Raw genomic sequence first — 22,313 nt, 5'->3', positions numbered from 1 at the left:
AGCAAATTTCCTTCCATGCAGGACATTAATGTGTCAGATGGGTTTTTCTAACAATTGGCAATGGTTTCATGGCCATCAGAAGATTCTTAATTTTTAAAAAAAATATTGAATTCAAATTGTGTGTGTGTGTAGTCCTCTATCAAAATACAATTCAAATAACAGATAACAAGGAAGTCATGTGTCTGTAGTGGCTACCTCTACAAACTAAGGTTTTCAAGGCATTGAACTTGATGTCATTGTGAAAGTACAGTTGAAGTAGCTTTATATGTTCAACAAAATAGAGTCATAGAGTCATAGAGATGTACAGCACGGAAACAGACCCTTCGGTTCAACCCGTCCATGCTGACCAGATATCCCAACCCAATCTAGTTCCACCTGCCAGCACCTGGCCCATATTTCTCCAAACCCTTCCTATTCATATACCCATCCAAATGCCTCTTAAATGTTGCAATTGTACCAGCTTCCACCACTTCTTCTGGCAGCTCATTCCATACCTGTACCACCCTCTGTGTGAAAAAGTTGCCCCTTAGGTCTCTGTTATATCTTTCCCCTCTCACCCTAAACCTATGCCCTCTAGTTCTGGACTCCCCAACCCCAGGGAAAAGACATTGCCTATTTACCCTATCCATGCCCTTCATAATTTTGTAAACCTCTATAAGGTCACCCCTCAGCCTCCGACGTTCCAGGGAAAACAGCCCCAGCCTGTTCAGCCTCTCCCTGTAGCTCAAATCCTCCAACCTTGGCAACATCCTTGTTAATCTTTTCTGAACCCTTTCAAGTTTCACAACATCTTTCCAATAGGAAGGAGACCAGAATTGCATGCAATATCCCAACAGTGGCCTAACCAATGTCCTGAACAGCTGCAACATGACCTCCCAACTCCTGTACTCAATACTCTGCCCAATAAAGGAAAGCATACCAAACGCCTTCTTCACTATTGTATCTACGTGCGACTCCACTGTCAAGGAGCTATGAACCTGCACTCCAAGGTCTCTTTGTTCAGCAACACTCCCGAGGACTTTACCATTAAGTGTATAAGTCCTGCTAAGATTTGCTTTCCCAAAATGCAGCACCTTGCATTTATCTGAATTAAACTCCATTTGCCACTTCTCAGCCCATTGGCCCATCTGGTCAAGATCCTGTTGTAATCTGAGGTAACCCTCTTTGCTGTACACTACACCTCCAAATTTGGTGTCATCTGCAAACTTACTAACTGTACCTCTTATGTTCACATCCAAATCATTTATGTAAATGACAAAAAGTAGAGGACCCAGCACCGATCCTTGTGGCACACCACTGGTCACAGGCCTCCAGTCTGAAAAACAACCCTCCACCACCACCACCCTCTGTCTTCTACCTTTGAGCCAGTTCTGTATCCAAATGGCTAGTTCTCCGTGTACTCCATGAGAGCTAACCTTGCTAATCAGTCTCCCATGAGGAACCTTGTCGAACGTCTTACTGAAGTCCATATAGATCTCATCTACCACTCACCTCATCAATCCTCTTTGTTACTTCTTCAAAAAACCCAATCAAGTTTGTGAGACATGATTTCCCACGCACAAAGCCACGTTGACTTATCCCTAATCAGTCTTGCCTTTCCAAATATGTGTACATCCTGTCTCTCAGGATTCCCTCCAACAACTTGTCCACCACTGAGGTCAGGCTCACTGGTCTATAGTACCCTGGCTTGTCCTTATCATCCTTCTTAAACAGTGTCTTAGTGTTTTATAAAGAATAATCTCTATTATTCAAATGGAAAGATTCTTGGTAGTGTAGATGTGCAGAGGGATCATGGTGCCCATGTACATAGATCCCTGAAAGTTGCCACCCAGCTTGATAGTGCTGTTAAGAAGGCATATGGTGTGTTAGGTTTTATTGGTAGAGGGATTGAGTTCTGGAGCTGTGATGTCATGCTGCAACTTTACAAAACACTAGTGCGGCCTCACTTAGAATATTGTGTACAGTTCTGGTCGCCCCATTACAGGAAGGATGTGGAAACATTGGAAAAGGTGCAGAGGAGATTTATCAGGATGTTCCTGGTCTGGAGGGAAGGTCTTATGAGGAAAGGCTGAGGGACTTGTATCTGTTCTCAGTGGAGAGAAAAAAAGGCTAAGAGGGGATTTAATAGAGACATGCAAGATGATCAGAGGATTAGATAGGGTGGACGGTGAGAGTCTTTTTCCCTAGGATGATGACATCAGCTTGTACGAGGGGGCATAGCTGTAAATTAAGGGGTGATAGATTTAAGACAGATGTCAGATTCTTTACTCAGAGAGTGGTAAAGGTGTGGAATGCCCTGCCAAGTAGTTAACTCAGCCACATTGGGGCATTTAAACAGTCCTTGGAAAAGCTTATGGATAATGATGGGATAGTGTAGGGGGAGGAGCATAGATTAGTTCACAGTTCAGCGTAACATCAAGGGCTGAAGGGCCTGTTCTGCGCAGGATGGTTCTATGTTCTATGTTTGATGTAAATCTCAAAACCTCAGTGGGATAAGTAGAAAGGGAACCAAGGTGAACATTTCAGGTCAATAACCTTTCATCAGAACCATACAATAATTAGAGGCCCAACACATTTGAAACAGAGCCAAAGGTGGTGAAAGTAGAAGGCAAATCATAAGAGAATGTCTTTGATAGAGTGGAAATCAGGAGAGATTAAATGAGAAAAAGAACAATAGCAGCATTCAGAAGAAATGAGGGCGAGGGGAAATTTGTCATCACAATCTCCAAAATACTCAGGAAAATTCACAGGGTGACCAATCAGAGAAGAGTTGCCCGTGTAAGGAGATTGGACAGAATCTCTGTGGAGCTGTTCCCCCAGTCACAGGCTGGCTCTTATCCACATTGACTGCTGATAGGCTCAATATGTATCTGTCAATAGCAAACCTAAGAGAGAAATAAGCTGTGATTGGAGGAACACTGAACAATAAATAAAAAATAAAGGAAAGGAAACTGAGTGAGCCTTTGGGATATGTTTTGCTGATGGTTCCAAAGTCAGGTTATGGGGGCATGGGCCAGGATGCCAAGACTGGGAGCTGTCTGATGGCATTCCACCTACTGTGTTCTGTGGGGATGATGGGAAAAGATGTTCACAAAGGTTTGAGCAGTAGTTAAAGATGGTGGCTGAAAGAGAGCTGGGGGAATATGAGAGGCTGCAAAGACTTGGGGGAGAAGGGAAGGCAGCAAGGAGGATATGTGGAAGGATGGCAAAGGGAATAGGGGAGGTGTAATAGAGGAGAGAGGCTGCTGGGGGAGAGGGAGGCCACAAGGAGGGAGAGAGGGGCATCACAAAGGGCATGGAGAGAAGCAGGCTGCTGGGGGAGAAGGAAGCTGGGAGTGGGCAGACAGAGGCTACAAAGGAGAGAGAACAACTTTAAAAGCACCTGCGCAGGAAAACCCAGCTAACTAGGAGCCAGGAAAACTTAACATTGCTGAGATAATGAACTCCTTGCAATTGATTGTGTAAACTCTAGCTGAAGACTGCACATGATCAGGAGCTAATATATGGAGGAAATTAAGTAGATGCTATTGTAATGAACACTGTAAATTTGAATCTAAGTTTGAAATCTGAGGTGCAGTACAAAGCTTTGTGACTTCCTAATCAGAAATCCTCCAGCTTTGTGCAGATAGAATAAAAATGCAATGGCTGTTACTTCACGAGAATGTAGAAGATGCAGTGATGGTATTTTTGTGTGTAGAGATGTGTGTGAGTTATTTTTGGAAAAAAACTTTTGTTGCTAACCTATGCCTGTTGTGTTGTGCCAGTTTAAATGCTGTGGTGTGTAGGGACTTAACGCATTTCTGATGTCTTGTGGTTTTAAGGTTATTGGTGGGTTGGAAATTACAGAGGACATTGATGAATTGTTCTGATTGTGATTCTGTATGAGTTCAAAAACCTCATGCATCTACACATATATAATGAAATACAGGTAGACAATCCTTTATCCAAAATTCCAAAATCCGAAAAGCTCTGAAATCCAAAAAAGCGCCGTAATCCGAAGTTTCTCCCGTGAAGTTTTTTTCTCCATAACAAGGTTGGTTGTCGTGCAAACAGTTAACCCAACTCCACACTCACTCGACCCGTGTGGCCCAGCACTGGCAGGTGCCAATTCTGTCTCAAGCCCTTATGGTATTCACATGTGCATCTGCTGCTCAGTAAGATTTTTTTTATTTCACCGTGAAAATATCATTTGTTCCGAATTCCGAAAACTAGCTGGCCCCCTAGAGTTTCTGATAAAGAATTGTGTACTTTGTTGTATTATGTGATTGAAACACTTAATACAGGAGTTAGTGAGAATGAAAAAAACAATTTCCTGAAACCAAAAAAACCCTGAAATAGATCTTTAGAAGAGCCGTTGAGGTAAAAAAATTGTACCCTAAATGATGGTGCAAGGTAAAACGAGGTGGCAATTGAACAAGTAAAGCAGAAGATAGATCTACAAGAGGTGTAAATGCTTATTGCAGAATCATTGCTGACTACTGATGCCTGAAATGATGGGAATAATTGCTATAGTTGTGTAACTGTTAAACTCAGTGAATTCAGAAAGCTATAATGATCCCCAATCAAAATGTGAGGTGCTGTTTGACATGTTGATTGAGTGGGCAAACATATAGCTGATGAACTAGAATGTGGATGAATGTGAAGTTATACATTTTCATAGCAAAAACAGGAAGACAGATTATTGTCTGAATATAAGTAGACTGGGGAAGGAGTAGGTGCAATGAGATCTGGGCATCCTAGTACACCAGTCGCTGAAAGTAAGCATGCAGTTGCAGCAAATAGAGAAGGGGGTGGCACAGTGGCTCAATGGTTAGCACTGCTCCCCCACAGCACCAACGATCCGGGTTTGATTCTACCCTAGAGCGACTGTCTGTGTGGCGTTTGCACATTCTCCCTGTGTCTGTGTGGGTTTCCTCTGAGTGCTCTGGTTTCCTCCTACAGTCCAAAGATGTGGAGGTTAGGTGGATTGGCCATGCTAAATTGCCAGGGGTGTTCAGGCTCAGTGGAAAATATGGTTTGCAGGATAGGATGTGGGTGGGTCTGGGTGGGATGTTCTTCTGAGGATTGGTGTGGACTTGATGAACCCAATGGCCTGCTTCCACACTATGGGGATTCTATGATTCAGAAGGCAACTGATACAATGGCCTTCATAATGAGAGGATTGCAGGACAGGAGTCGGGATGTCTTGCTGCAATTGTGCAGGGCCTGGTGAGACCACACCAGGAGCGCTGTGTGCAGTTTTTGACTTCCTATCTGAGGAAGAATGTTCTGGCTATGTCTGGGGAGCAACAAAGGTTTAACAGACAGATTCCTGGTGAGGCAGAACTGGTGTATGAAGAGAGACTCAATTGATTAGGACTACTGTGTATTGACTGAAATTTGATGAGTGAGGCAGGAGCTCAGAGAAACCTCAAACTTCTAAGAGAACAGGGTGCCCAGGGCCAGAGGTCACATTTAAAAATACAGGATAGGCCATTTGAGACTGAGATGAGAAATTTCTTCACCCAGACAGTGGTGACCCTGTGGAATTATTTACCACAGAAAATATTTGAGGTCAAAACATTGAAAGTTTTCAAGAAGGAGTTAGATTTAGATATTAGGGTTAAAGGGATCATAAGGTAGAGGTACAAATGGGAACCGAGTACTGCGTTGGATGTTCATCCATGATCATATTGAATGGCAAAGCAGACTTGAAGGGCTGAATGGCCTACTCCTGATTTTATTTTCTATGTTTCTATGTTCCCCAAGTTTATATTGAGCTTCCTTGGTAGACCAAGGACAGTGAGGTTAGGGTGGGATCAGACTCGAGAATTAAAGGACCATGTAGTCAGATATATGGAAGTTACCCTCCAAGCTGCATGAAAATGTTTCAAGAAACTTAAGTTTCATCTCTTCCTTGTGGAAAGGAAGAGGTTAAGGGGATAAAGTATTGCACCCTGTGTTTTTACATTTGATGTATTGAATGTAGAGCCTGGTGGGCCAGAAGATGAGGACAAGGAGAATCCCGTGTGGGATTCATGATTCCGAGGGGGCGAGGACAGGATGGGAGCAGAAATGCAGGAAACGGGACAAACACGAAAAGCCACAATTGAAGAGGAGCCATGCTCGAGTCAAAAGGAAGACATATCCAAAGGAATAGTATGGAAGGTAGCATCATCAGAACAGACATAATGAGATGGCGAAATAGGGAGAATGAAATAGAATCCTAACAAGAAAGAGTGATTAACGGAATCATGGTCAAGGTAGATGTGGGAATCAGTGAGTTTATTGTAGATATTGGTCAACAGTTTGTCCTCAGAAATGGAGATAGAGAATTTGAGGAAAGGGAGGGAAAATCAGAGATGAACCAGCAAAAGCTGGTCATACTAAGTCCATTAAATAATTCAAGTTCTTCAGTGTTCATTGTTAGCATTGTCCATCACAACTATTCCTCTGGAATGCCAGAGTTCTTTGCGTCCATGCATTCTGAAATTTCTACTGTTTTTGAAGCAAGTGTTGGTTTATCCTCAATATAGATTTTTTTGTTATTGTTACTTAATTTTTTTCCCTTCTGAGAAGTGAATATCAGCAGAGCTATGATTGATGATTAAGAGGTTGAGAAAAGAACTGACCACAAGGTTACACTAAACAAGTGATTTGGAGTAGTAAGAGCAAACTGGAGAATAATAATAAAACATGTAAAATATCAAACCAATTGGTTAGTTTTGCTGCCAGGACAGAGTGAAACAAAGAGACTAACAGGTTGGAGCCTTGAGTGAATTGAATATAGAATCGCAGAATCAACATGGAAGAAAACTATTCAGTCTATCATATTTATTCCGGATCTGTATAGCAATCCAGTCAATACTATTCCCTCATGCCAGGTGGATAAAGAAAAACTACTAAATGGAATGATTTTAGGGCATTTTTATGTGGCATAGGTGGGTATTCAAACTGTTAAACTTTTCACCCCACCAGACTGGCTTCCATTTCACCTCTCTGCTAAAATTTGCAAATTGTCTAATTTGATTTGGGATCGTGGCATTTGTGAAACAAAGCCGTAGACTTTCTACTGTGGCTCATCATTTGTACATGGGAATCTGGTGAGGTTGGGGAGATGGGACTTTAGGAAATATGCTGTTTTATGGTGGTTTCTGAGCCTGGGCAAGCAACTGCAGTAAATCACTCCCACCATCACAGTGCTTCCCCTGCCCTGACCACCACTGAGATCATTAATATGTGATGGCATCAAAAACCAATCAACTTCCAGGTTGGATAAAAGTGAAGACTACTCAGGAGCAGGAAGATTTATGAGATGATGACATATGTTTTGAAAAAGGTAATAAAGACTCAAAAAGGAATGGAAGTGGGAAAATTTTTTGGAAAGGCATGTTGCTGGCTCAGCCAGCATTTATTACAAACCAAAAGAGAAAATGCTGGAAAATCTCAGCAGGTCTGGCAGCATCTGTAAGGAGAGAAAAGAGCTGACGTTTCGAGTCTAACTGACCCTTTGTCAGTTTATTACTATCTCAATTTGCCCAGAGGGCCATTAAGAGTCACCCACATTGCTGTGTTGCTGAAGTCATATGCAGGCCAGACCAGGTAATGGTGGCAGATTTCCTTCTTTGAAGGGCATTTGTGAAGCAGCTGGATTTTTATGACAATTGACAATTGTTCCATTGTTGTTACTAAGATCGTAAGACATAGGACAAATACTTAGCCATTTGACCCATTGAGTTTGCTCCATCATTCAATGAGATCATGGCTGATCTGAAAATCATCTGCTTCACTTTTCTGCCTTTTCTCCATAACTTTTGATTTCATTACAGATTAAAGATCTTTCTGCATCAGTCTGAATATATTTAATAACCCAGCCTAGACAGCGTTTTGTGGTAAAAACATTCACTACCCCCTGAGAGAAAAAAAATCCTCCTCATCTCTGTCTTACCTGGGGACCTCTTCCTCCAAGATTATATCCTATGGTCTTTGACTCTAACAAAAAGGGAAACACCCTCTATGTAAATTCCTCTAAGAAACTTAAACCTTTCAATAATGTCACTTCTCATCCTTCTAAATTCCAATAAGTATCTGCACGAGCTCTCCTCTACAAACTTCCTCCATACCAAGGATCAACTTAGTGAACCTTCTCTGGATTGTCTCCAATGTCACTGGGGGTGGCATGGTGGCTCAGTGGTTAGCACTGCTGCCTTACAGCACCAGGAACCCAGGTTTGATTCCGGCCTCGGGCAACTGTTTGTGTGGAGTTTGCACATTCTCCCTGTGTCTGCATGGGTTTCCTCCCACAGGCCAGGTGAATTGGCTGTTCTAAATTGCCCATAATGTTAGGTGCATTAGTCAGAGGGAAATGGGTCTGAGTGGGTTACTCTTCGGAGGGTCAGTGTGAACTTGATAGGCTGAAGGGCCTGTTTCTACACTGTAGGGAATCTAATCTAATCATATCTTTCCTTAGATCCTTTATCTGAAATGCTCAGGACTAAATGGTTTTCAGAATTCAGAATAAGTGACAGTTAAATGGTGAAATTTAAAAAAATCTTACTGAAGGAGCCTGAGTCACTAAGTAAAACAGGCCTTATAACAGAATTGAGGCCTGCTGGTGCTAAGCCACATCCCCACACGTCGCATCTGAGTGACATGCATCGAGTGGGTGTCAACTTGGGTTAACTGTTTGCACGCCAAACAACCTTGTTAATGAGAAAACAACTTCACAAAAAATGTTTCAGGCTTTGGAGCTTTTCGGATTTTGGGATTTCAGATAAAGGGTTGTCTACCTTCAGATTTTTATTGAATTCAAATTTCTGTAGAGCTGAATTCACTAGATTTTGCAGGGTCTGTTTCTGTACTACATTAGCATTTTTTCTGTTCCAAATCATGTATTAAAGCAAAGTGTACTGTCCTGGGTATGCCTGGAATTTTGAGTGCAGTGTCAAATGGCCAAAAGTTGGGACCACATTGAGGACACTGGAGCTAAGTAAGAGAGTGCTTGACCGAATCAGTTTCCTGCAATGGGTAGCTGCATTGAGTCACAACCCATGTGATACTTCATTTATCGTTTTTAAGACTGTTGCACTAGAGGATCTGGACCTAACGGCTGCAGAGGAGCATTGTAAACTGAACCAAAAGGAAAGCTTCTAATTTCAAGATATTTATCATTTAGAAAGATCCCTTCTAAGTTATTGCAGGTGTGTGATCCAGCTCCCTGGCGATAATTTCAATGAGGTGTCTGAATTGTTGCCACTTAACTTTAGTTCTTGACATCCTCATGGAGAATCTCCCATGATGATTACATAGAGTGCTTTAATTAGCTTGAAAGTACCCTTGCTTAAAGCCCCTCCTGTGCACTGAAACAGCTAAAGTAATACCTCATCATTCCAGACCATTGCAGGGAGCTTTACCAGCTTTATGTTGCAATGGTAAAGTCAAATCTGATTGCCCAAAGATGCGCCATACTCAGGCTATAAATGCATGAAACTAGTATACACAGGTAACCAGATCAATAATCAGGTAATTATAAATGATTAACCTTGTACAATATTGCAAAACAATCAGAGAGTCAGGTATATAAAAAAGCACTGTAATTCACTTCATGGTAACAGAAACTGGACAGTACATGCATGGTACTAACAACTGGATATAATACGGACTCACTGGTCATAAAGCATTGGGTAGCTATCCTTAGAAACAAAAAGTAGATTAATAATTACTGCACACTTCAGTCCTGACTATTGGATGGATATCTTGCAGATGGAATTAGGTCAAGTGAACATTGCAGAATTCTACATGACAACTGAAATGTATCATAATACATCTTAAGTCTACCAGACAAATGCAGACAATGAAAACATAATGAGATTTGTAAAGGCCACTCCACTGAAGGTCAAACTCTGATTAAGAGTGTGCTGCAGGCATAGATTTTACATGTCATTTATTTGTAAATCCAATTTTCAATAAGAGATTTTCTTCCTCCTTCTGCATATTTGTTCTTCAGTTCCAATCCAAGTCGAAAAGTGTGGCACTGGAAAAGCACAGCAGGTCAGGCAGCATCTGAGGAGCAGGAGAATCGACATTTTGGGCATTAGCCCTCATTCCTGATGATTCCTTATGCCCGAAATGTCAGTTCTCCTGCTCCTCAGATGCTGCCTGACCTGTTGTGCTTTTCCAGTGCCACACTTTTCGACTCTGATCTCCAGCACCTGCAGTCCTCACTTTGTCTGACTTGGATTGGAACTTGGACATTGATAAGGCAACATTTATCAATGAGTGAGATACCTCACTACTAATAATGCAAATGATTATCTTGAAGCTTCTAGACAGTTGCCATTCTTTGCAAACACCTCGACTTAAAATAGTGGCTTAATTTACTCCTTACTATCTTTTAATTCTTTAACCTTCCAGTCTTGACTCATGGGGATAGATTAAGGAGGTATTGGCTAGTGGGTAAGTTTGATTGTTTGCAATATATAATGGATGATAATGAAGCAGAAACTTATTTAACATATCTCCCAATTGGTGACAAAGCCTTCAGCGATAACACTATTGTTAACAAAAATTGCTAGAAAAACTCAGCAAGTCTGGCAGCATCTATGGAGGGAAATCAGAATTAATATTTTGGGTCCAGTTACCCTTCCTTTGAACTCCAGACAGGAAAAGTTAACTCTGATTTCTCTGTACAGATCTGTCAGATCTGCTGAGCTTTTTCAGCAATTTTTGTTTTTGTTTCTGATTTACCGCATCCGCTGTTCTTTTGGTTTTTATTATGCTATTGAACCAGTTGTTTTCATTAATGGTATGTTAATTATATTGCTAAGATACACAAATGAAGGACATTGTTTAATTAAGTGTTTAGAGTACTTACAAGAGAGACTGTGACCCAGTATGGAGGCCATTTCTCATGGGTCTGCTCAGGTTCTTGGTTGTTGCTAAGTCCAGGCAACGATGGTTCTTGGAGCTAACTTCCTAGCTGTCTGCTGTGGTTACATCTGGGTGGTCTTTGAGATGCTGCGTGCGATCTCCATTGTTATGCTGGAGTCCATCCACAACTGGTAGGCACTGTAAGAGCTGGAGTGTATTATCACCTCATAAAACCAAATTTTAAGTTGATTTACCAAGCTTTCTTTGTGTTTTTATCTTGAAATACTGTGCTCCCTTAAAGGGACATTTGACTTAATTTGTTTTATCATTTCTACCAAAATAGCATGAAGAAAGGTTATGACGTCTTAACGTGCTGCCATGCTTTTACTTTGGCTTGATTTGGCTCTAAAACAGTGTAAAGGGAGACTATTGGGAGGTAGACAATGGGTTTATGGAGTGCTGCATTCCATGAATAAACCTGTTATTAAGAAAAGGTATTAAAATCTCATTTTGCAGTTAATCAACTAGTTTGGTGATCAATTTACGAGTTTGGATGTACGCAAGAACAGGCAGAAGCAACTCTTATCTATCTGATATTCCTTCCCCTGTGGAGTTTCAGCCTTTTACTTGATGGCTACCCACAGAGGCACACTGAGCTCATAAACCTTGCGTATGGGGAATCGCTGGTTACAAAACTGTATGCAGATATGATTTCATGTTCATGACATTATTCAAAACTCTGATTTTAAGAATAATGACTGAAATGAAAACATTTTTTTCTTGAGTTCTGCTTTTTCCTAGTGAGAAATGATGCACCTAAAAGGATAATGTTTCTGAATGTTCTCTGTTTAGGTTAAATCAAACTGAGAATACATCCTTGCTGTCTGTAGGAATTCCCATTTCACAAGGAGTCAGAAATGTAAATAATAAGCTGCACTGACATTAATTTTGTCTTTCACTGACATACATATCTTCATACAGATGATCTAAGTTTTTGAATTATTAAGTATTTTATTTCTCCTGGCTGCTTTTGGAAAATGAGTGTGCTCATTGTTGCCTGTTTTCGCTTCACATTTCCCAATATTGTTTGGAGCTCCCTTCTAATATGGGAAGTGGTCAAAGTTAACCTTGATGACTTTAGAACTCACTGTTATAAAACTCACAATCAGTCCAGTTTGCTACAACCTTGAGGCACTTAAAAAGAAATCTCAAGACAACATCTTTGCTGGTAAGGAACATAGGGAGCAAAAGCAGTTAAATCGATTTGAGATATGAATCTACATTTTATTTAATATAATAGCAAACTGGATAAATTGACAACTAGTTTAAACATTGGACGAAAGAGCTTTCTGTCAGCTAAATCTACACAAACGTTTTTGGATTATATATTGTGTTGATATGGAAAGCATATTTAGTAATTTAGTTAATTTTGATAGTAACCACTTTACGAGTGTAACAAATATACAATCTCACCATTTCTTTCTGTTTGTATGATACCATAATTTGTAAGCTGCATTGTTAAAAAGGCTTCATTTGTTGCCGATTTGTATGATCTCTACATTTTGTTGATTTAACTCTGACCCATTTATCTCATTGGAGTTGTTGGTCTTGAAGTGATGGTCTGTAAATATTAATGTGCAATTGTTCAACATATTTCTGTGAATCCCTTTGTATTGTTTTAATGCACATTTACTATTTATTTTAGACAGGTTTAAACGGTAGATAAATAATTTTATATACATATAATGTGTCAAAAGCTAATACTTGTCAAGAAAAACCATGGCGATTATTAACACATTGCTATTAAATTAATGTGTTGTTGGATAGGTGGACATTTTCCATTACAAGTAAACAAGTACTTAGCAATATTGTGGCAATGGAGAGGTTAACAAAGATAGCCTTCTGTTCCAGAGTATATATTTATAAATCTTCAGCCCCATGGTGTACTCAATCCTCCTGATTCTCATTTTGTGTTAAAATGGGGAGCAGTGATTTAATTTTTCTACAATCACTTCTCAGTTTTCTCCATTAATCTCAAATCAATATCTATGGTAAATTGTGTTTCACATCTCCTTCAATTTGAGAAACAATGCATTAGGAGCTGTAACTGTCATTGGCACTGCTTTGTGGATGTCACTTGCTCATGTATTGAATCTGCGTGGATCTGTGTTTCATGTGCAGGTGAAATGGAAGAGCTGGAGAGTTTGTGGCTGACTGGAATCTGTCACAATGAGAAGAATGAAGTGATGAGCAGCCAGTTGGATGTTGACAACATGGCGGGCGTGTTTTATATGCTGGCTGCCGCTATGGCACTGAGCCTGATCACCTTTGTGTGGGAGCACTGGTTCTATTGGAGCCTAAGGCACTGTTTCATGGGAACCTGCACTGGAAAACCAGGCCTTCTCTTCTCAATCAGCAGAGTAAGTGAAGAAAAAGATGGAGCCTCATTATGCCCGTTGATTGCCTGGGTTCTTTTCTCTAACCTTTATCTATATTTGAATCCTAACTTTATGATGTAAGAATACTTTGTCAAGCACCCAGCTTTAGAAGACACCCACACCACCCTGTGGCCAAACACTTCAACTCCCCCTCCCACTCTGCCAAGGACAGGCAGGTCCTGGGCCTCCTCCATCCCCAAACTCTAACCACCTGACCTGGAGGAAGAATGCCTCATCTTCTGCCTTGGGACCCTCCAACCACACGGGATCAATGTGGATTTCACCAGTTTCCCCATTTCCCCTGCCGTTTCCTCCTTTCCCCTCCCCCCACCTTATGCTAGTCCCAACCTTCCAACTCAGCACCGTCCTCTTGAACAGGTCCTACCTGTCCATCTTCTTTCCCACCTATCTACTCCACCCTCTCCTCTGACCTATCACTTTCACCCCCACCTTCATCTACCTATTGCATTCTCAGCTACCTTCCCCCCAGCCCCACCCCCCTCCCATTTATTTCTCAGCTCCTCCTTGGTCCACAAGCCTCATTCCTGATGAAGGGCTTATGCCTGAAACGTGGGTTCTCCTGCTCCTTGGATGCTGTCTGACCGGCTGTATTTTAGCACCCCACTCTTTGACAACAACTTTAGAAGAACCATAAAACCACACAAATGATTCAAGAGAGAAGGAGGCCTTTTAGCTCATCTCATCCATGCCGACCCAAAGGCATCCAAATACCTTTCTAATCCCATGTTTCTGCACATGGCCATTGCCCTGCATCTTATGGCACTTAAAGTGCAGATTGAGGTTCTTTTTAAAAGAGTTTAGGGTCTATGCCTCTGCCACCAAGTAAGGCAGTGAATTCCTGACACCACTACCCTCTGCATAAAAAGATTAGATTAGATTACTTAGAGTGTGGAAACAGGCCCTTCTGCCCAACAAGTCCACACCAACCCTCCGAAGAGCATCCCACCCAGACCCATTCCCCTACATTTACCCCTTCACCTAACACTACGGGCAATTTAGCATGGCCAATTCACCTAACCTGCACATTTTGGGGCTGTGGGAGGAAACCAGAGCATCCGGAGGAAACCCACGCAGACATGGGGAGAATGTGCAAACTCCACACAGACAGTTGCCTGAGGCAGGAATTGAACCTGGGTCTCTGGTGCTGTGAGGTAGCAGTGCTAACCAGTGTGACACCATGCCACCCAAAAGGGTGTCTCCTCACGTGTCCTCTAATCCTTCTGCTAATTGTCTTGAATCTATGACCCCTAATGTTTGAATGCTCTCTCAAAGGAAACAGATTCCTTCTATCTCTACCCCTCACAATTTTGTATCCTGCAATTATCCTGCAATTCCTCTCCGTTCCAAGGAAAACATTCCCAACCCCTCCAATCTCTCCTTGTTGCTACAATCTCCAGTCCTGGTAAGAAGTGAGTCCTAATCGAATCATTTTTCAGGCAATATAATTAATCATCCTTAATTGCAAATACTGCTGTATATTCAATCTCACCCAGTGCTAAGGCAGTCAGCTGACAGACTGAAAGTGAAATAACATGTGACATTGTACTTTTAAAAAGAACAGTTATTACACAAAGTGGGTAATTTTAACGTCTAGCAATGATACAAAACATTTCAATCAGCGACACATTTTATATGTCAGCTGATTTCCAAAACTGAAAGTTAAGCTTCCTACTCCTCTTCCAGCCCCATAAATCTCACCAAATGACATACATGGGGGATCCTATACTACAACGTGCCTAGAATCATATAACTTACAGGAAACAAGATACAAACTTGTTGTGCTGTGCCTAGTCCTGTATACTCAATCTCATTCCCTTGAAAAGGATTGCTTTTAAAGTAAATATTCAATTCCCTTTTAAAGGTACTTATTGATTCAATTTCCACATTCCTTTAAATGTCCCCCATATTAGAACATTTTACTGTGTAAGACATGTGGACACAATTGAGTTGATGCGTAAGTGTCATTGCTTTATTTATTCATCCGGGAATATGGGTTTCATTGGCTGGGCCATCATTATTTACCCATCACTGATTGCCCTTGATAAGGTCATGCTGAACTGTAGGTTTTTCACAATGCTGTTAGGGCGGGAATTCCCAGTGACAGTAAAGTAATGGTGATATATTTCCAAGCCAAGTGAGAAATTTGAAGGTGGTGTTCCCATGTATTTGCTGTCTTTGTCTTTCTAGCTAGTAGTGGTCATGAATTTGGAAGGTGCTGTCTTAGGAGCCTTAAAGATTTTCTGCATCCTACAGTTGACATACACAGCTGCCACTCAGTGTGGTTGGTGGAGGGAGTGAGTTTTGAGGATATGATGCCAATCAAGTGAGTCGTTTTGTTTTGCATGGCGTCAAGCTTCTTGAATGTTATTGGAGCTGCATCCATCCAGGCAAGTCACACTCCTGACTTTTGCCTTGTAGATGGTGGACAGGCTTAGAGAGATAGGTGTTGAGTTACTTGCTGCAGGATTTCTAACCTTTAACCTACCACTGTATTTATATGGCTTTTTCAGCTCAGTTTCTGGTCAATAACAACTTCCAGGATGATGATAATAAAGACATTCTCTACTCATAATGCATTGATTATTAAGGGACGATGATTAGATTCTCTCTTGTTAGATATGATCACTGGCTGGCACTTGTGTGACATGTATTATTCCTGTCAAATGTCAACCCAAACGTGAATATTGTCCAGTATCCGAGGAGCCATGAATGGTGCTGAACATTGTACAATCATCAGCTAACATCCTCACTTCTGGCCTTATGATGGAGGGAGGGTTATTGATAAAGCAGTTTGGTAGCAAAATTCATTCTCAACACACACGAATCACAGAACTTGCATCAAAATATAGAAATTTTAGCCATTTAAAAAATTGTCATTTAGTCATTTATGTAGAGTTTACATAACAGAACTCACCATGCATAATCCTATTTTTTGTTGCTTTTCTTCATACTTCGCACTATTTTGACTGTCACTTCATTGTTGGGGTTGACTAGTTGTTGAGGTTTACCAGGCTCATTTCTGAGATGACAGGACTCACATATGAAGAGAGACTGGATTGGTTTGGATTTTATTCATTGGAGTTTAGAAGAATGGGGTTCTAGAAAATAGAAACCTATTAAAATTCTCATCAGGATGAGATGGGAAGATGTTCCCAATGATCGGGGAGTCTAGAACCAAGGGGCACAGTCGAAGGATATGCGTTAGTCCATGTAGGACTGAGATGAGGAAAAATTGCTTCACTTGGATAGTGATGAGTCTGTAGAATTCTCTGCCGTGGAACATGTTTGAGGCTAAGAAGGGGTGTGGTATTTTAGTGATTGCAATGAGGTCAGCCAGGTGGACCTCATAGTAACATGAGATCCCTGATTGGGGTTAAATAAAAAATGAAAGAACTGTGGATGCTAGAAATCAGAAACAAAACCACAAATTGTTGGAAAAGCTCAGCAGGTCTGGCAGCATTTGTAGAGAGAGAGAGAGAGAGAGAGAGAGAGATCAGAGTTAATGTTTCTGGTTCAATGGTCCTACTTCAGGACAACTAGGAAAATGTTGTGTTTTTTTTAAGCAGAAGGAGGGAGGGTGTAAGGAGTAAACAATAGGTAGAGATAGAGCCCAAAGAGAGACAAGAACAATTCAACAGACAAAAGTCCTGGCTGACAGATGTAAACAGGAGTGTCAGAGGTTCTGCTTACTCCAGGAGCTAGCTGGATCAGTGTCAAGTACTATGCATGCATAAATAAAGGGTGACTTAGTGATAGGATGCCAGCCTTCATGGGGTTATGTCAGATATAGTCCTTAGGGCAAAAGCAATCAGAGTGTATGGGGGAAAAGTGAGAACAGGGGTCAAAGTTGAATGATCTTTCATGATCATATCGGAGGTTTGAACTTCTGGCCTCCTCCTCCTATTTTCTATGTTTTTGTGATCGTACTTCAATCCCTGTGCATGATAATATATGCCCCATGCAATGTCTTCGCCTGGAAACATTCTTTTTAACTACCACACCCATCCCTGTGCAGGCACACCTTAGCTCCCCTTTATGAACCTGGTGTCACCTTGTTACCTATATACAAACCAGTGGGGATAGTTAATAGTTTCACAATAGGGGGCAGTAAAATCTGAAGCACCATGTGAGATAAACACAGTGCACCTTAAGACATAGAAGCAGAAATTAGGCCATTCAGCCCTCTCGAGTCTGCTCCATCATTCAATCATGGCTGATAAATTTCTCAACTCCATCCTCCTGCTTTCTCTCCACAACTCTTGATCCCCTTTGCAATCAAGAACCTATCTCTCTCTGTCTTAATTATATTCAATGACCTGGCCTCCACAACCATGACCAAAACAGTTGGGGCTTTAAAAAGACACAGAAAGAATTAAAGGAGGAAAGAAATCCATGATGTAGACATGAGTCTGAAGTCCCAGTGACAGAGCAGTACAATACTCAAGCCTCTGATTAATGACTGCTGAAATGAAGGCAGTGTAGCATAACGTTGTTGCAAACGCGATCATCCTCTGTGGCAAAACATAAATGATTTATAACAATTAGCACCAAAATTCTTATGTGCATAAGTTTCAGCAAGAAAATAAAAACAAATGGCTGAGATCTACTTACCTGAATTAGTTGTACCCTTTCCATGTTGCATAATCATTCCTCCAATAAAAATAGATGCTTATTTACATGATGTGGTATACACCTGCAAACAGCCACTGTCATGTTACCGTACACCTTAATATGTAAATGAAGTAATTCCTCATATACAAAGTATACTTTGCCATTTGTCCTCCCTCACTGAACTAGATCAAGACTAAAAGTGGCTAGATTTCTGGCAGACTGGAGCTATTATTAATGTTCTGCTCCCAAAATCCCCTCATGTCAATGCATAAGACATTGCAGTTGTATGAGACAGACTGATGGAGTGGTCAGTCTGTTCCTGCTTTCATGTTTGTATGCTCATATATACCTAAAGGTGTTCTCAAATTGAATTGAATTGAATTGGAATCAGCTTTTTTGATACATGTACTCAAATGAGTACAATGCAAAGTTTACAAGTCACCACCTCCGGCCCTATCTTAGGTACAGATTCTTCAGTACAAGTTCTTAGGAAAAAAGTTAGAAAAATAAAGAAATGTAAAGTCCAACATTACAGCAGGTTTATCATCATCTACTATCCAATGCTTGTGCCTGGTGACCTTCTCTGATCCAGTTACTGTTATCAGCGAAACAGTAAGAAGTGCTACTGAAGTAAATGGAGGTAGCAGAGTAGCACGTAGAGGGAGAGCTATAGAAGCAGCATTGACCACAGTGTCTTTAGCTGCCAGAGAACTGCTTAAAGAGCAGATCAGCCAAGAGCAAATCACATTAATCTGACCGTCCCATCCTCAGTGTAGGGCAACATTGATTATCCGTATGATACAGGCAGGGAGTACTTTGTTCAGATAACCGAATGTTCGAATAACACAGTTTACCCAAGCATTGGTACCTTAAGATTTTGTTTGGATAATCCAAAATTTGAATAATTGGTGTTTGGATAACCGAGGTTGCACTGGACATCAACAGTTTCACAATCCTTACCACCATCGTCATTTCATCCAAATGTATTCCTTCATTGCAGTTTTGTGGGTTTGCCTTCACTTCAGTGTAAATATTAGCTCACACACCAAAAACAATAAAACTAGGAGAAAGTAAGGACTGTAGATGCTGGAAATCAGAGTCGAGAGTGTAGTGCTGAAAAAGCACACCAGGTCCGGCAGCATCCGAGGAGCAGGAGACTCAATGTTTTGGTCATAAGACCTTCATCAGGAATGAGACATTCCTCATGAAGGCTTATGCCTGCAATGTCGATTCTCCTGCTCCTCGGATGCTGCCTGACCTGCTGCGCTTTTCCAGCACCACACTCAAAGACAATAAAAAGTCCAATGTCAAAACTCCATTGGATTGTCTTTTCTATAAAGCTTGAGTATTTGCCTTGAGTGCCAGTGAGCTGCTTCCCCAGTGATTACAGGTTGGGAGGTGGAAAGCTGATTTTTCCATTGACAACACTCAAATGGCTACAGTGGGAGGCTCCAAGCAGCTTTGAACTCTGTGGGCTTGCCGACACACTGAGGCAATCTGAGCCAGTTAGTGATTTCACACTAAAGAGGTCACTGGTAAGATTTGTGACACAAGAGCAGGCCACAGTGGCCTACGTAATGCCTCTCTCAGGTTCCTCTCCCAAGGAGCTGAGACCAATGTCCACCTTTCCAGCTCTGTACCAGAGAAATTAGATGCTCCATTGTGTTGGGTCCCAACTTCATGTTGATGGAAGTGACCACTCACTCTATGTTGGTCTCCATGCTCCAACACCACATGGATTTAAACTTATGTATATCTGGACTATTACACATCAAGTTGCCAATTGGTGAGCACAGCTAATGCATTGTGCTGTGTGCTCTGTACATTTTTCTCGATTGGTGGTTCTGGCAAGCTTGCACCTGAGGTTATTCATGTGCCCTGACTCCCATTCTCTCGCCTCCACACTGCTCCAATGCCACCTTCCTGACCCTCAAACCTCCTCAACGCCCCCCACCTCCATCGACAACCTGAATAAAAAGGTGCCCATCTGCTAGCTTTTGGTTGCTTGGGTCATCTTATGAAGATCTATATGTAGAAGAGCTGGTCTCCACCTCTTGACATCAATGTTAGAAATGTTGGTCTCTTAAAGGGTAAACCAGAACAGGTCCAGAGTTGATTGAGAGACTGTTATGTGGCGGTAGTGTCCCCGCCTTTCATGCAGAAGCCTGGAGCAGATCCCACCTGCTCTAGAGGTCGTAAGATTACTGAACAGGTTGATTAAAATATCAAGAACTTGGTTTTGAGGAGTCCTGAGTGGAGGATCTCTACGCAGGATTCCTGTCACTTTCCATCAGGGATCTGGGGGTGGAAGATGTTGCACGTAATTAGCCTGCACAGTTCGAGGTTTAGGTGGTTCATGGACAGTCCAACTGACTTTTCTGTGGTACTATGAAGTCTATGGACATTGCAGGTTGTAGGAGTTGCTCTCCTGGTTTAGTTAATTCGTAATAAAACATTTTTTTATTGTTCCTCTGTTTACTTTACAGTCCCACACTCCTGGTCTTTGGTCACTCTGTGTGGAGGGATCTGGCAGGTCAGAGGGCCTCTCCTTGACCAGGCTAAAGTAGCCATCAGCAGATCCAGGCCCTGAGCTGTGGAGAGGGGCATAGTTCCCAACTGACTTCCCTGTCCTGCGGCTATGCCTATCCCTAGATGTCCACTTGTAGCCTCAAAGCCTTTAGGGATTGTGGCCACTGCAGAGGTCAGGGTTCATAGTCTCCTTCTCTGACACTACTTTGATCATGTTCCTCCCATTATTTCCCCCATTTTTGGGTATTGGTTTTTGTTGCATTGCCCCTGTAGTATGTTCACAGGCTGACTGGTTAGCTTGGTGGCATGCATGTAAAGTGCTGGTTTCTGCCCCAGTGGATGATTGCTTGACAGGGAAAAATCCATAAGAGAAAGGTGGAAACTGGTTTTTGTGCTAAACTATAGATTTAGCCAATCGCCAGTACTTCTGCATACAGTGACTCGGAGAGTGCAAAGAATGAGGAAAGATTTGTAGTCTCATTATGAATATTTATGTAGATGCAGCTTCTCAATGGAATCATGTCAACCCGTGGATCAAACTCTCAGTCACAATGATTTAATGAATTGTTGGGTTACAAACACTAGCACTGGAATAGAATACATCATTTATCACAGAATAAATGAAACGTTGTGGAAAGAAATGCAGAAAGTATTCAAGATTTGCACACTTCTCTTGCTTTTTGTTCTGGCACAATGGAAGGAAATTACTTTAAACTGAAGTATCTGCATCTTATAATTAAATTGTCTGTCAGTACATTAGATTACCTCTAACATCACCCTTTGCAGGAGCACAAAAGGCTTTGAGTAATGTGAGGTCTGCCACACAACACTGTCTTGTCCATCAGTGAAAAAAAAGGCATGCAATGATTTGGAGTAGCTATCAATAGTATCCAAAGCAAAAACAGAAATTGCTGGTGAAACTCAGCAGGTCTGGCAGATTTCGAATCTGGTGATTATTGGTTAAAACTGTCCCGAAATGTTAACTCTGCTTTGTCCCCACACACCTGCTGAGTTTTACCAGTAATCTTCACTACCTCCAGTTAACTTGATCCCTCTCGGATGGCTTCCAGCATCATGGTACCATGGTTAGTTTGCCCGTCGATCTTGTAGCCCCTGCATCCAATCAAGTCAAAACAACATTAAATTTATTGGACAATTATCGTACCAGCATCTCCTTGGAATTTAAATACCACCAATTGCCATCGTGTGGTTTTAACCCATGTGACCGGAATCCTGACCAATTAGATTTGACCTCAGCCTCTGGATTGCTAGTGACACTTGAAGTACACCACCATTTCCTATAATAATTAAATCTATGTCTTACACATTAACGATTGCACATTTGCTTCAATTTCCTTCATCATTGCATGTCATTTGAAATGCTTCCTCCTGACATCAGAAAACACTTAACTTCGTTTTGATTTAAATCCTTTTATCAATGAAACAGATTGAGATACTGCTGAGAGGCAGACTCAGGGTCTCCTGTTTCCTAGGCAAGCATTTTAATCTACTAAACCACAGGGCCAATATGCAATTCAGTTAAATGACTTCAGTTAATCATATACATTTGGAATTAAAAACTCATGTCAATAGTCCTAACCATGAAAGTACAGGATTGTTATTTCAGAAGAAGGAAACATTTAGTTCACTGAAGTTTTATAGGCAAGGAAATCTGCTATCTTTCCCCAGTCTGGCCTAGAGGTGAGGCCAGGCTTCACTCTTAATTGCCCTCTGAAATAGCACATCCACCCAGTTGTGTAAAACAGCTGAGAGAAAGAATATCACGTTGATCGAAGGGACTCCGTTCAATTCCAAGAACAATTAGAGATGGGCAATAAATTCTGGTCTTGTCCGCGATAGCCAAAA

General features: G+C 41.5%; 1 protein-coding gene across 6 annotated transcripts in view; it reads left to right on the top strand.

The window, feature by feature from the left end:
• Nucleotides 1–22,313, top strand: part of grin2aa (glutamate receptor, ionotropic, N-methyl D-aspartate 2A, a) — a 304,643-nt gene that overhangs the window by 268,663 nt on the left and 13,667 nt on the right. For all 6 annotated transcript variants that reach the window (XM_072559998.1, XM_072559997.1, XM_072560002.1 and 3 more), the window contains exon 13: nucleotides 13,030–13,268. In XM_072559998.1, the coding sequence (XP_072416099.1) occupies nucleotides 13,030–13,268 (239 nt within the window). The remainder of the gene's footprint in view (nucleotides 1–13,029; nucleotides 13,269–22,313) is intronic.

The sequence above is a fragment of the Chiloscyllium punctatum genome, chromosome 40 (genome assembly GCF_047496795.1).
Source record: "Chiloscyllium punctatum isolate Juve2018m chromosome 40, sChiPun1.3, whole genome shotgun sequence".
Classification (NCBI taxonomy): Eukaryota; Metazoa; Chordata; class Chondrichthyes; order Orectolobiformes; family Hemiscylliidae; genus Chiloscyllium; species Chiloscyllium punctatum.
This window is presented reverse-complemented; position numbering and strand designations above follow the sequence as displayed.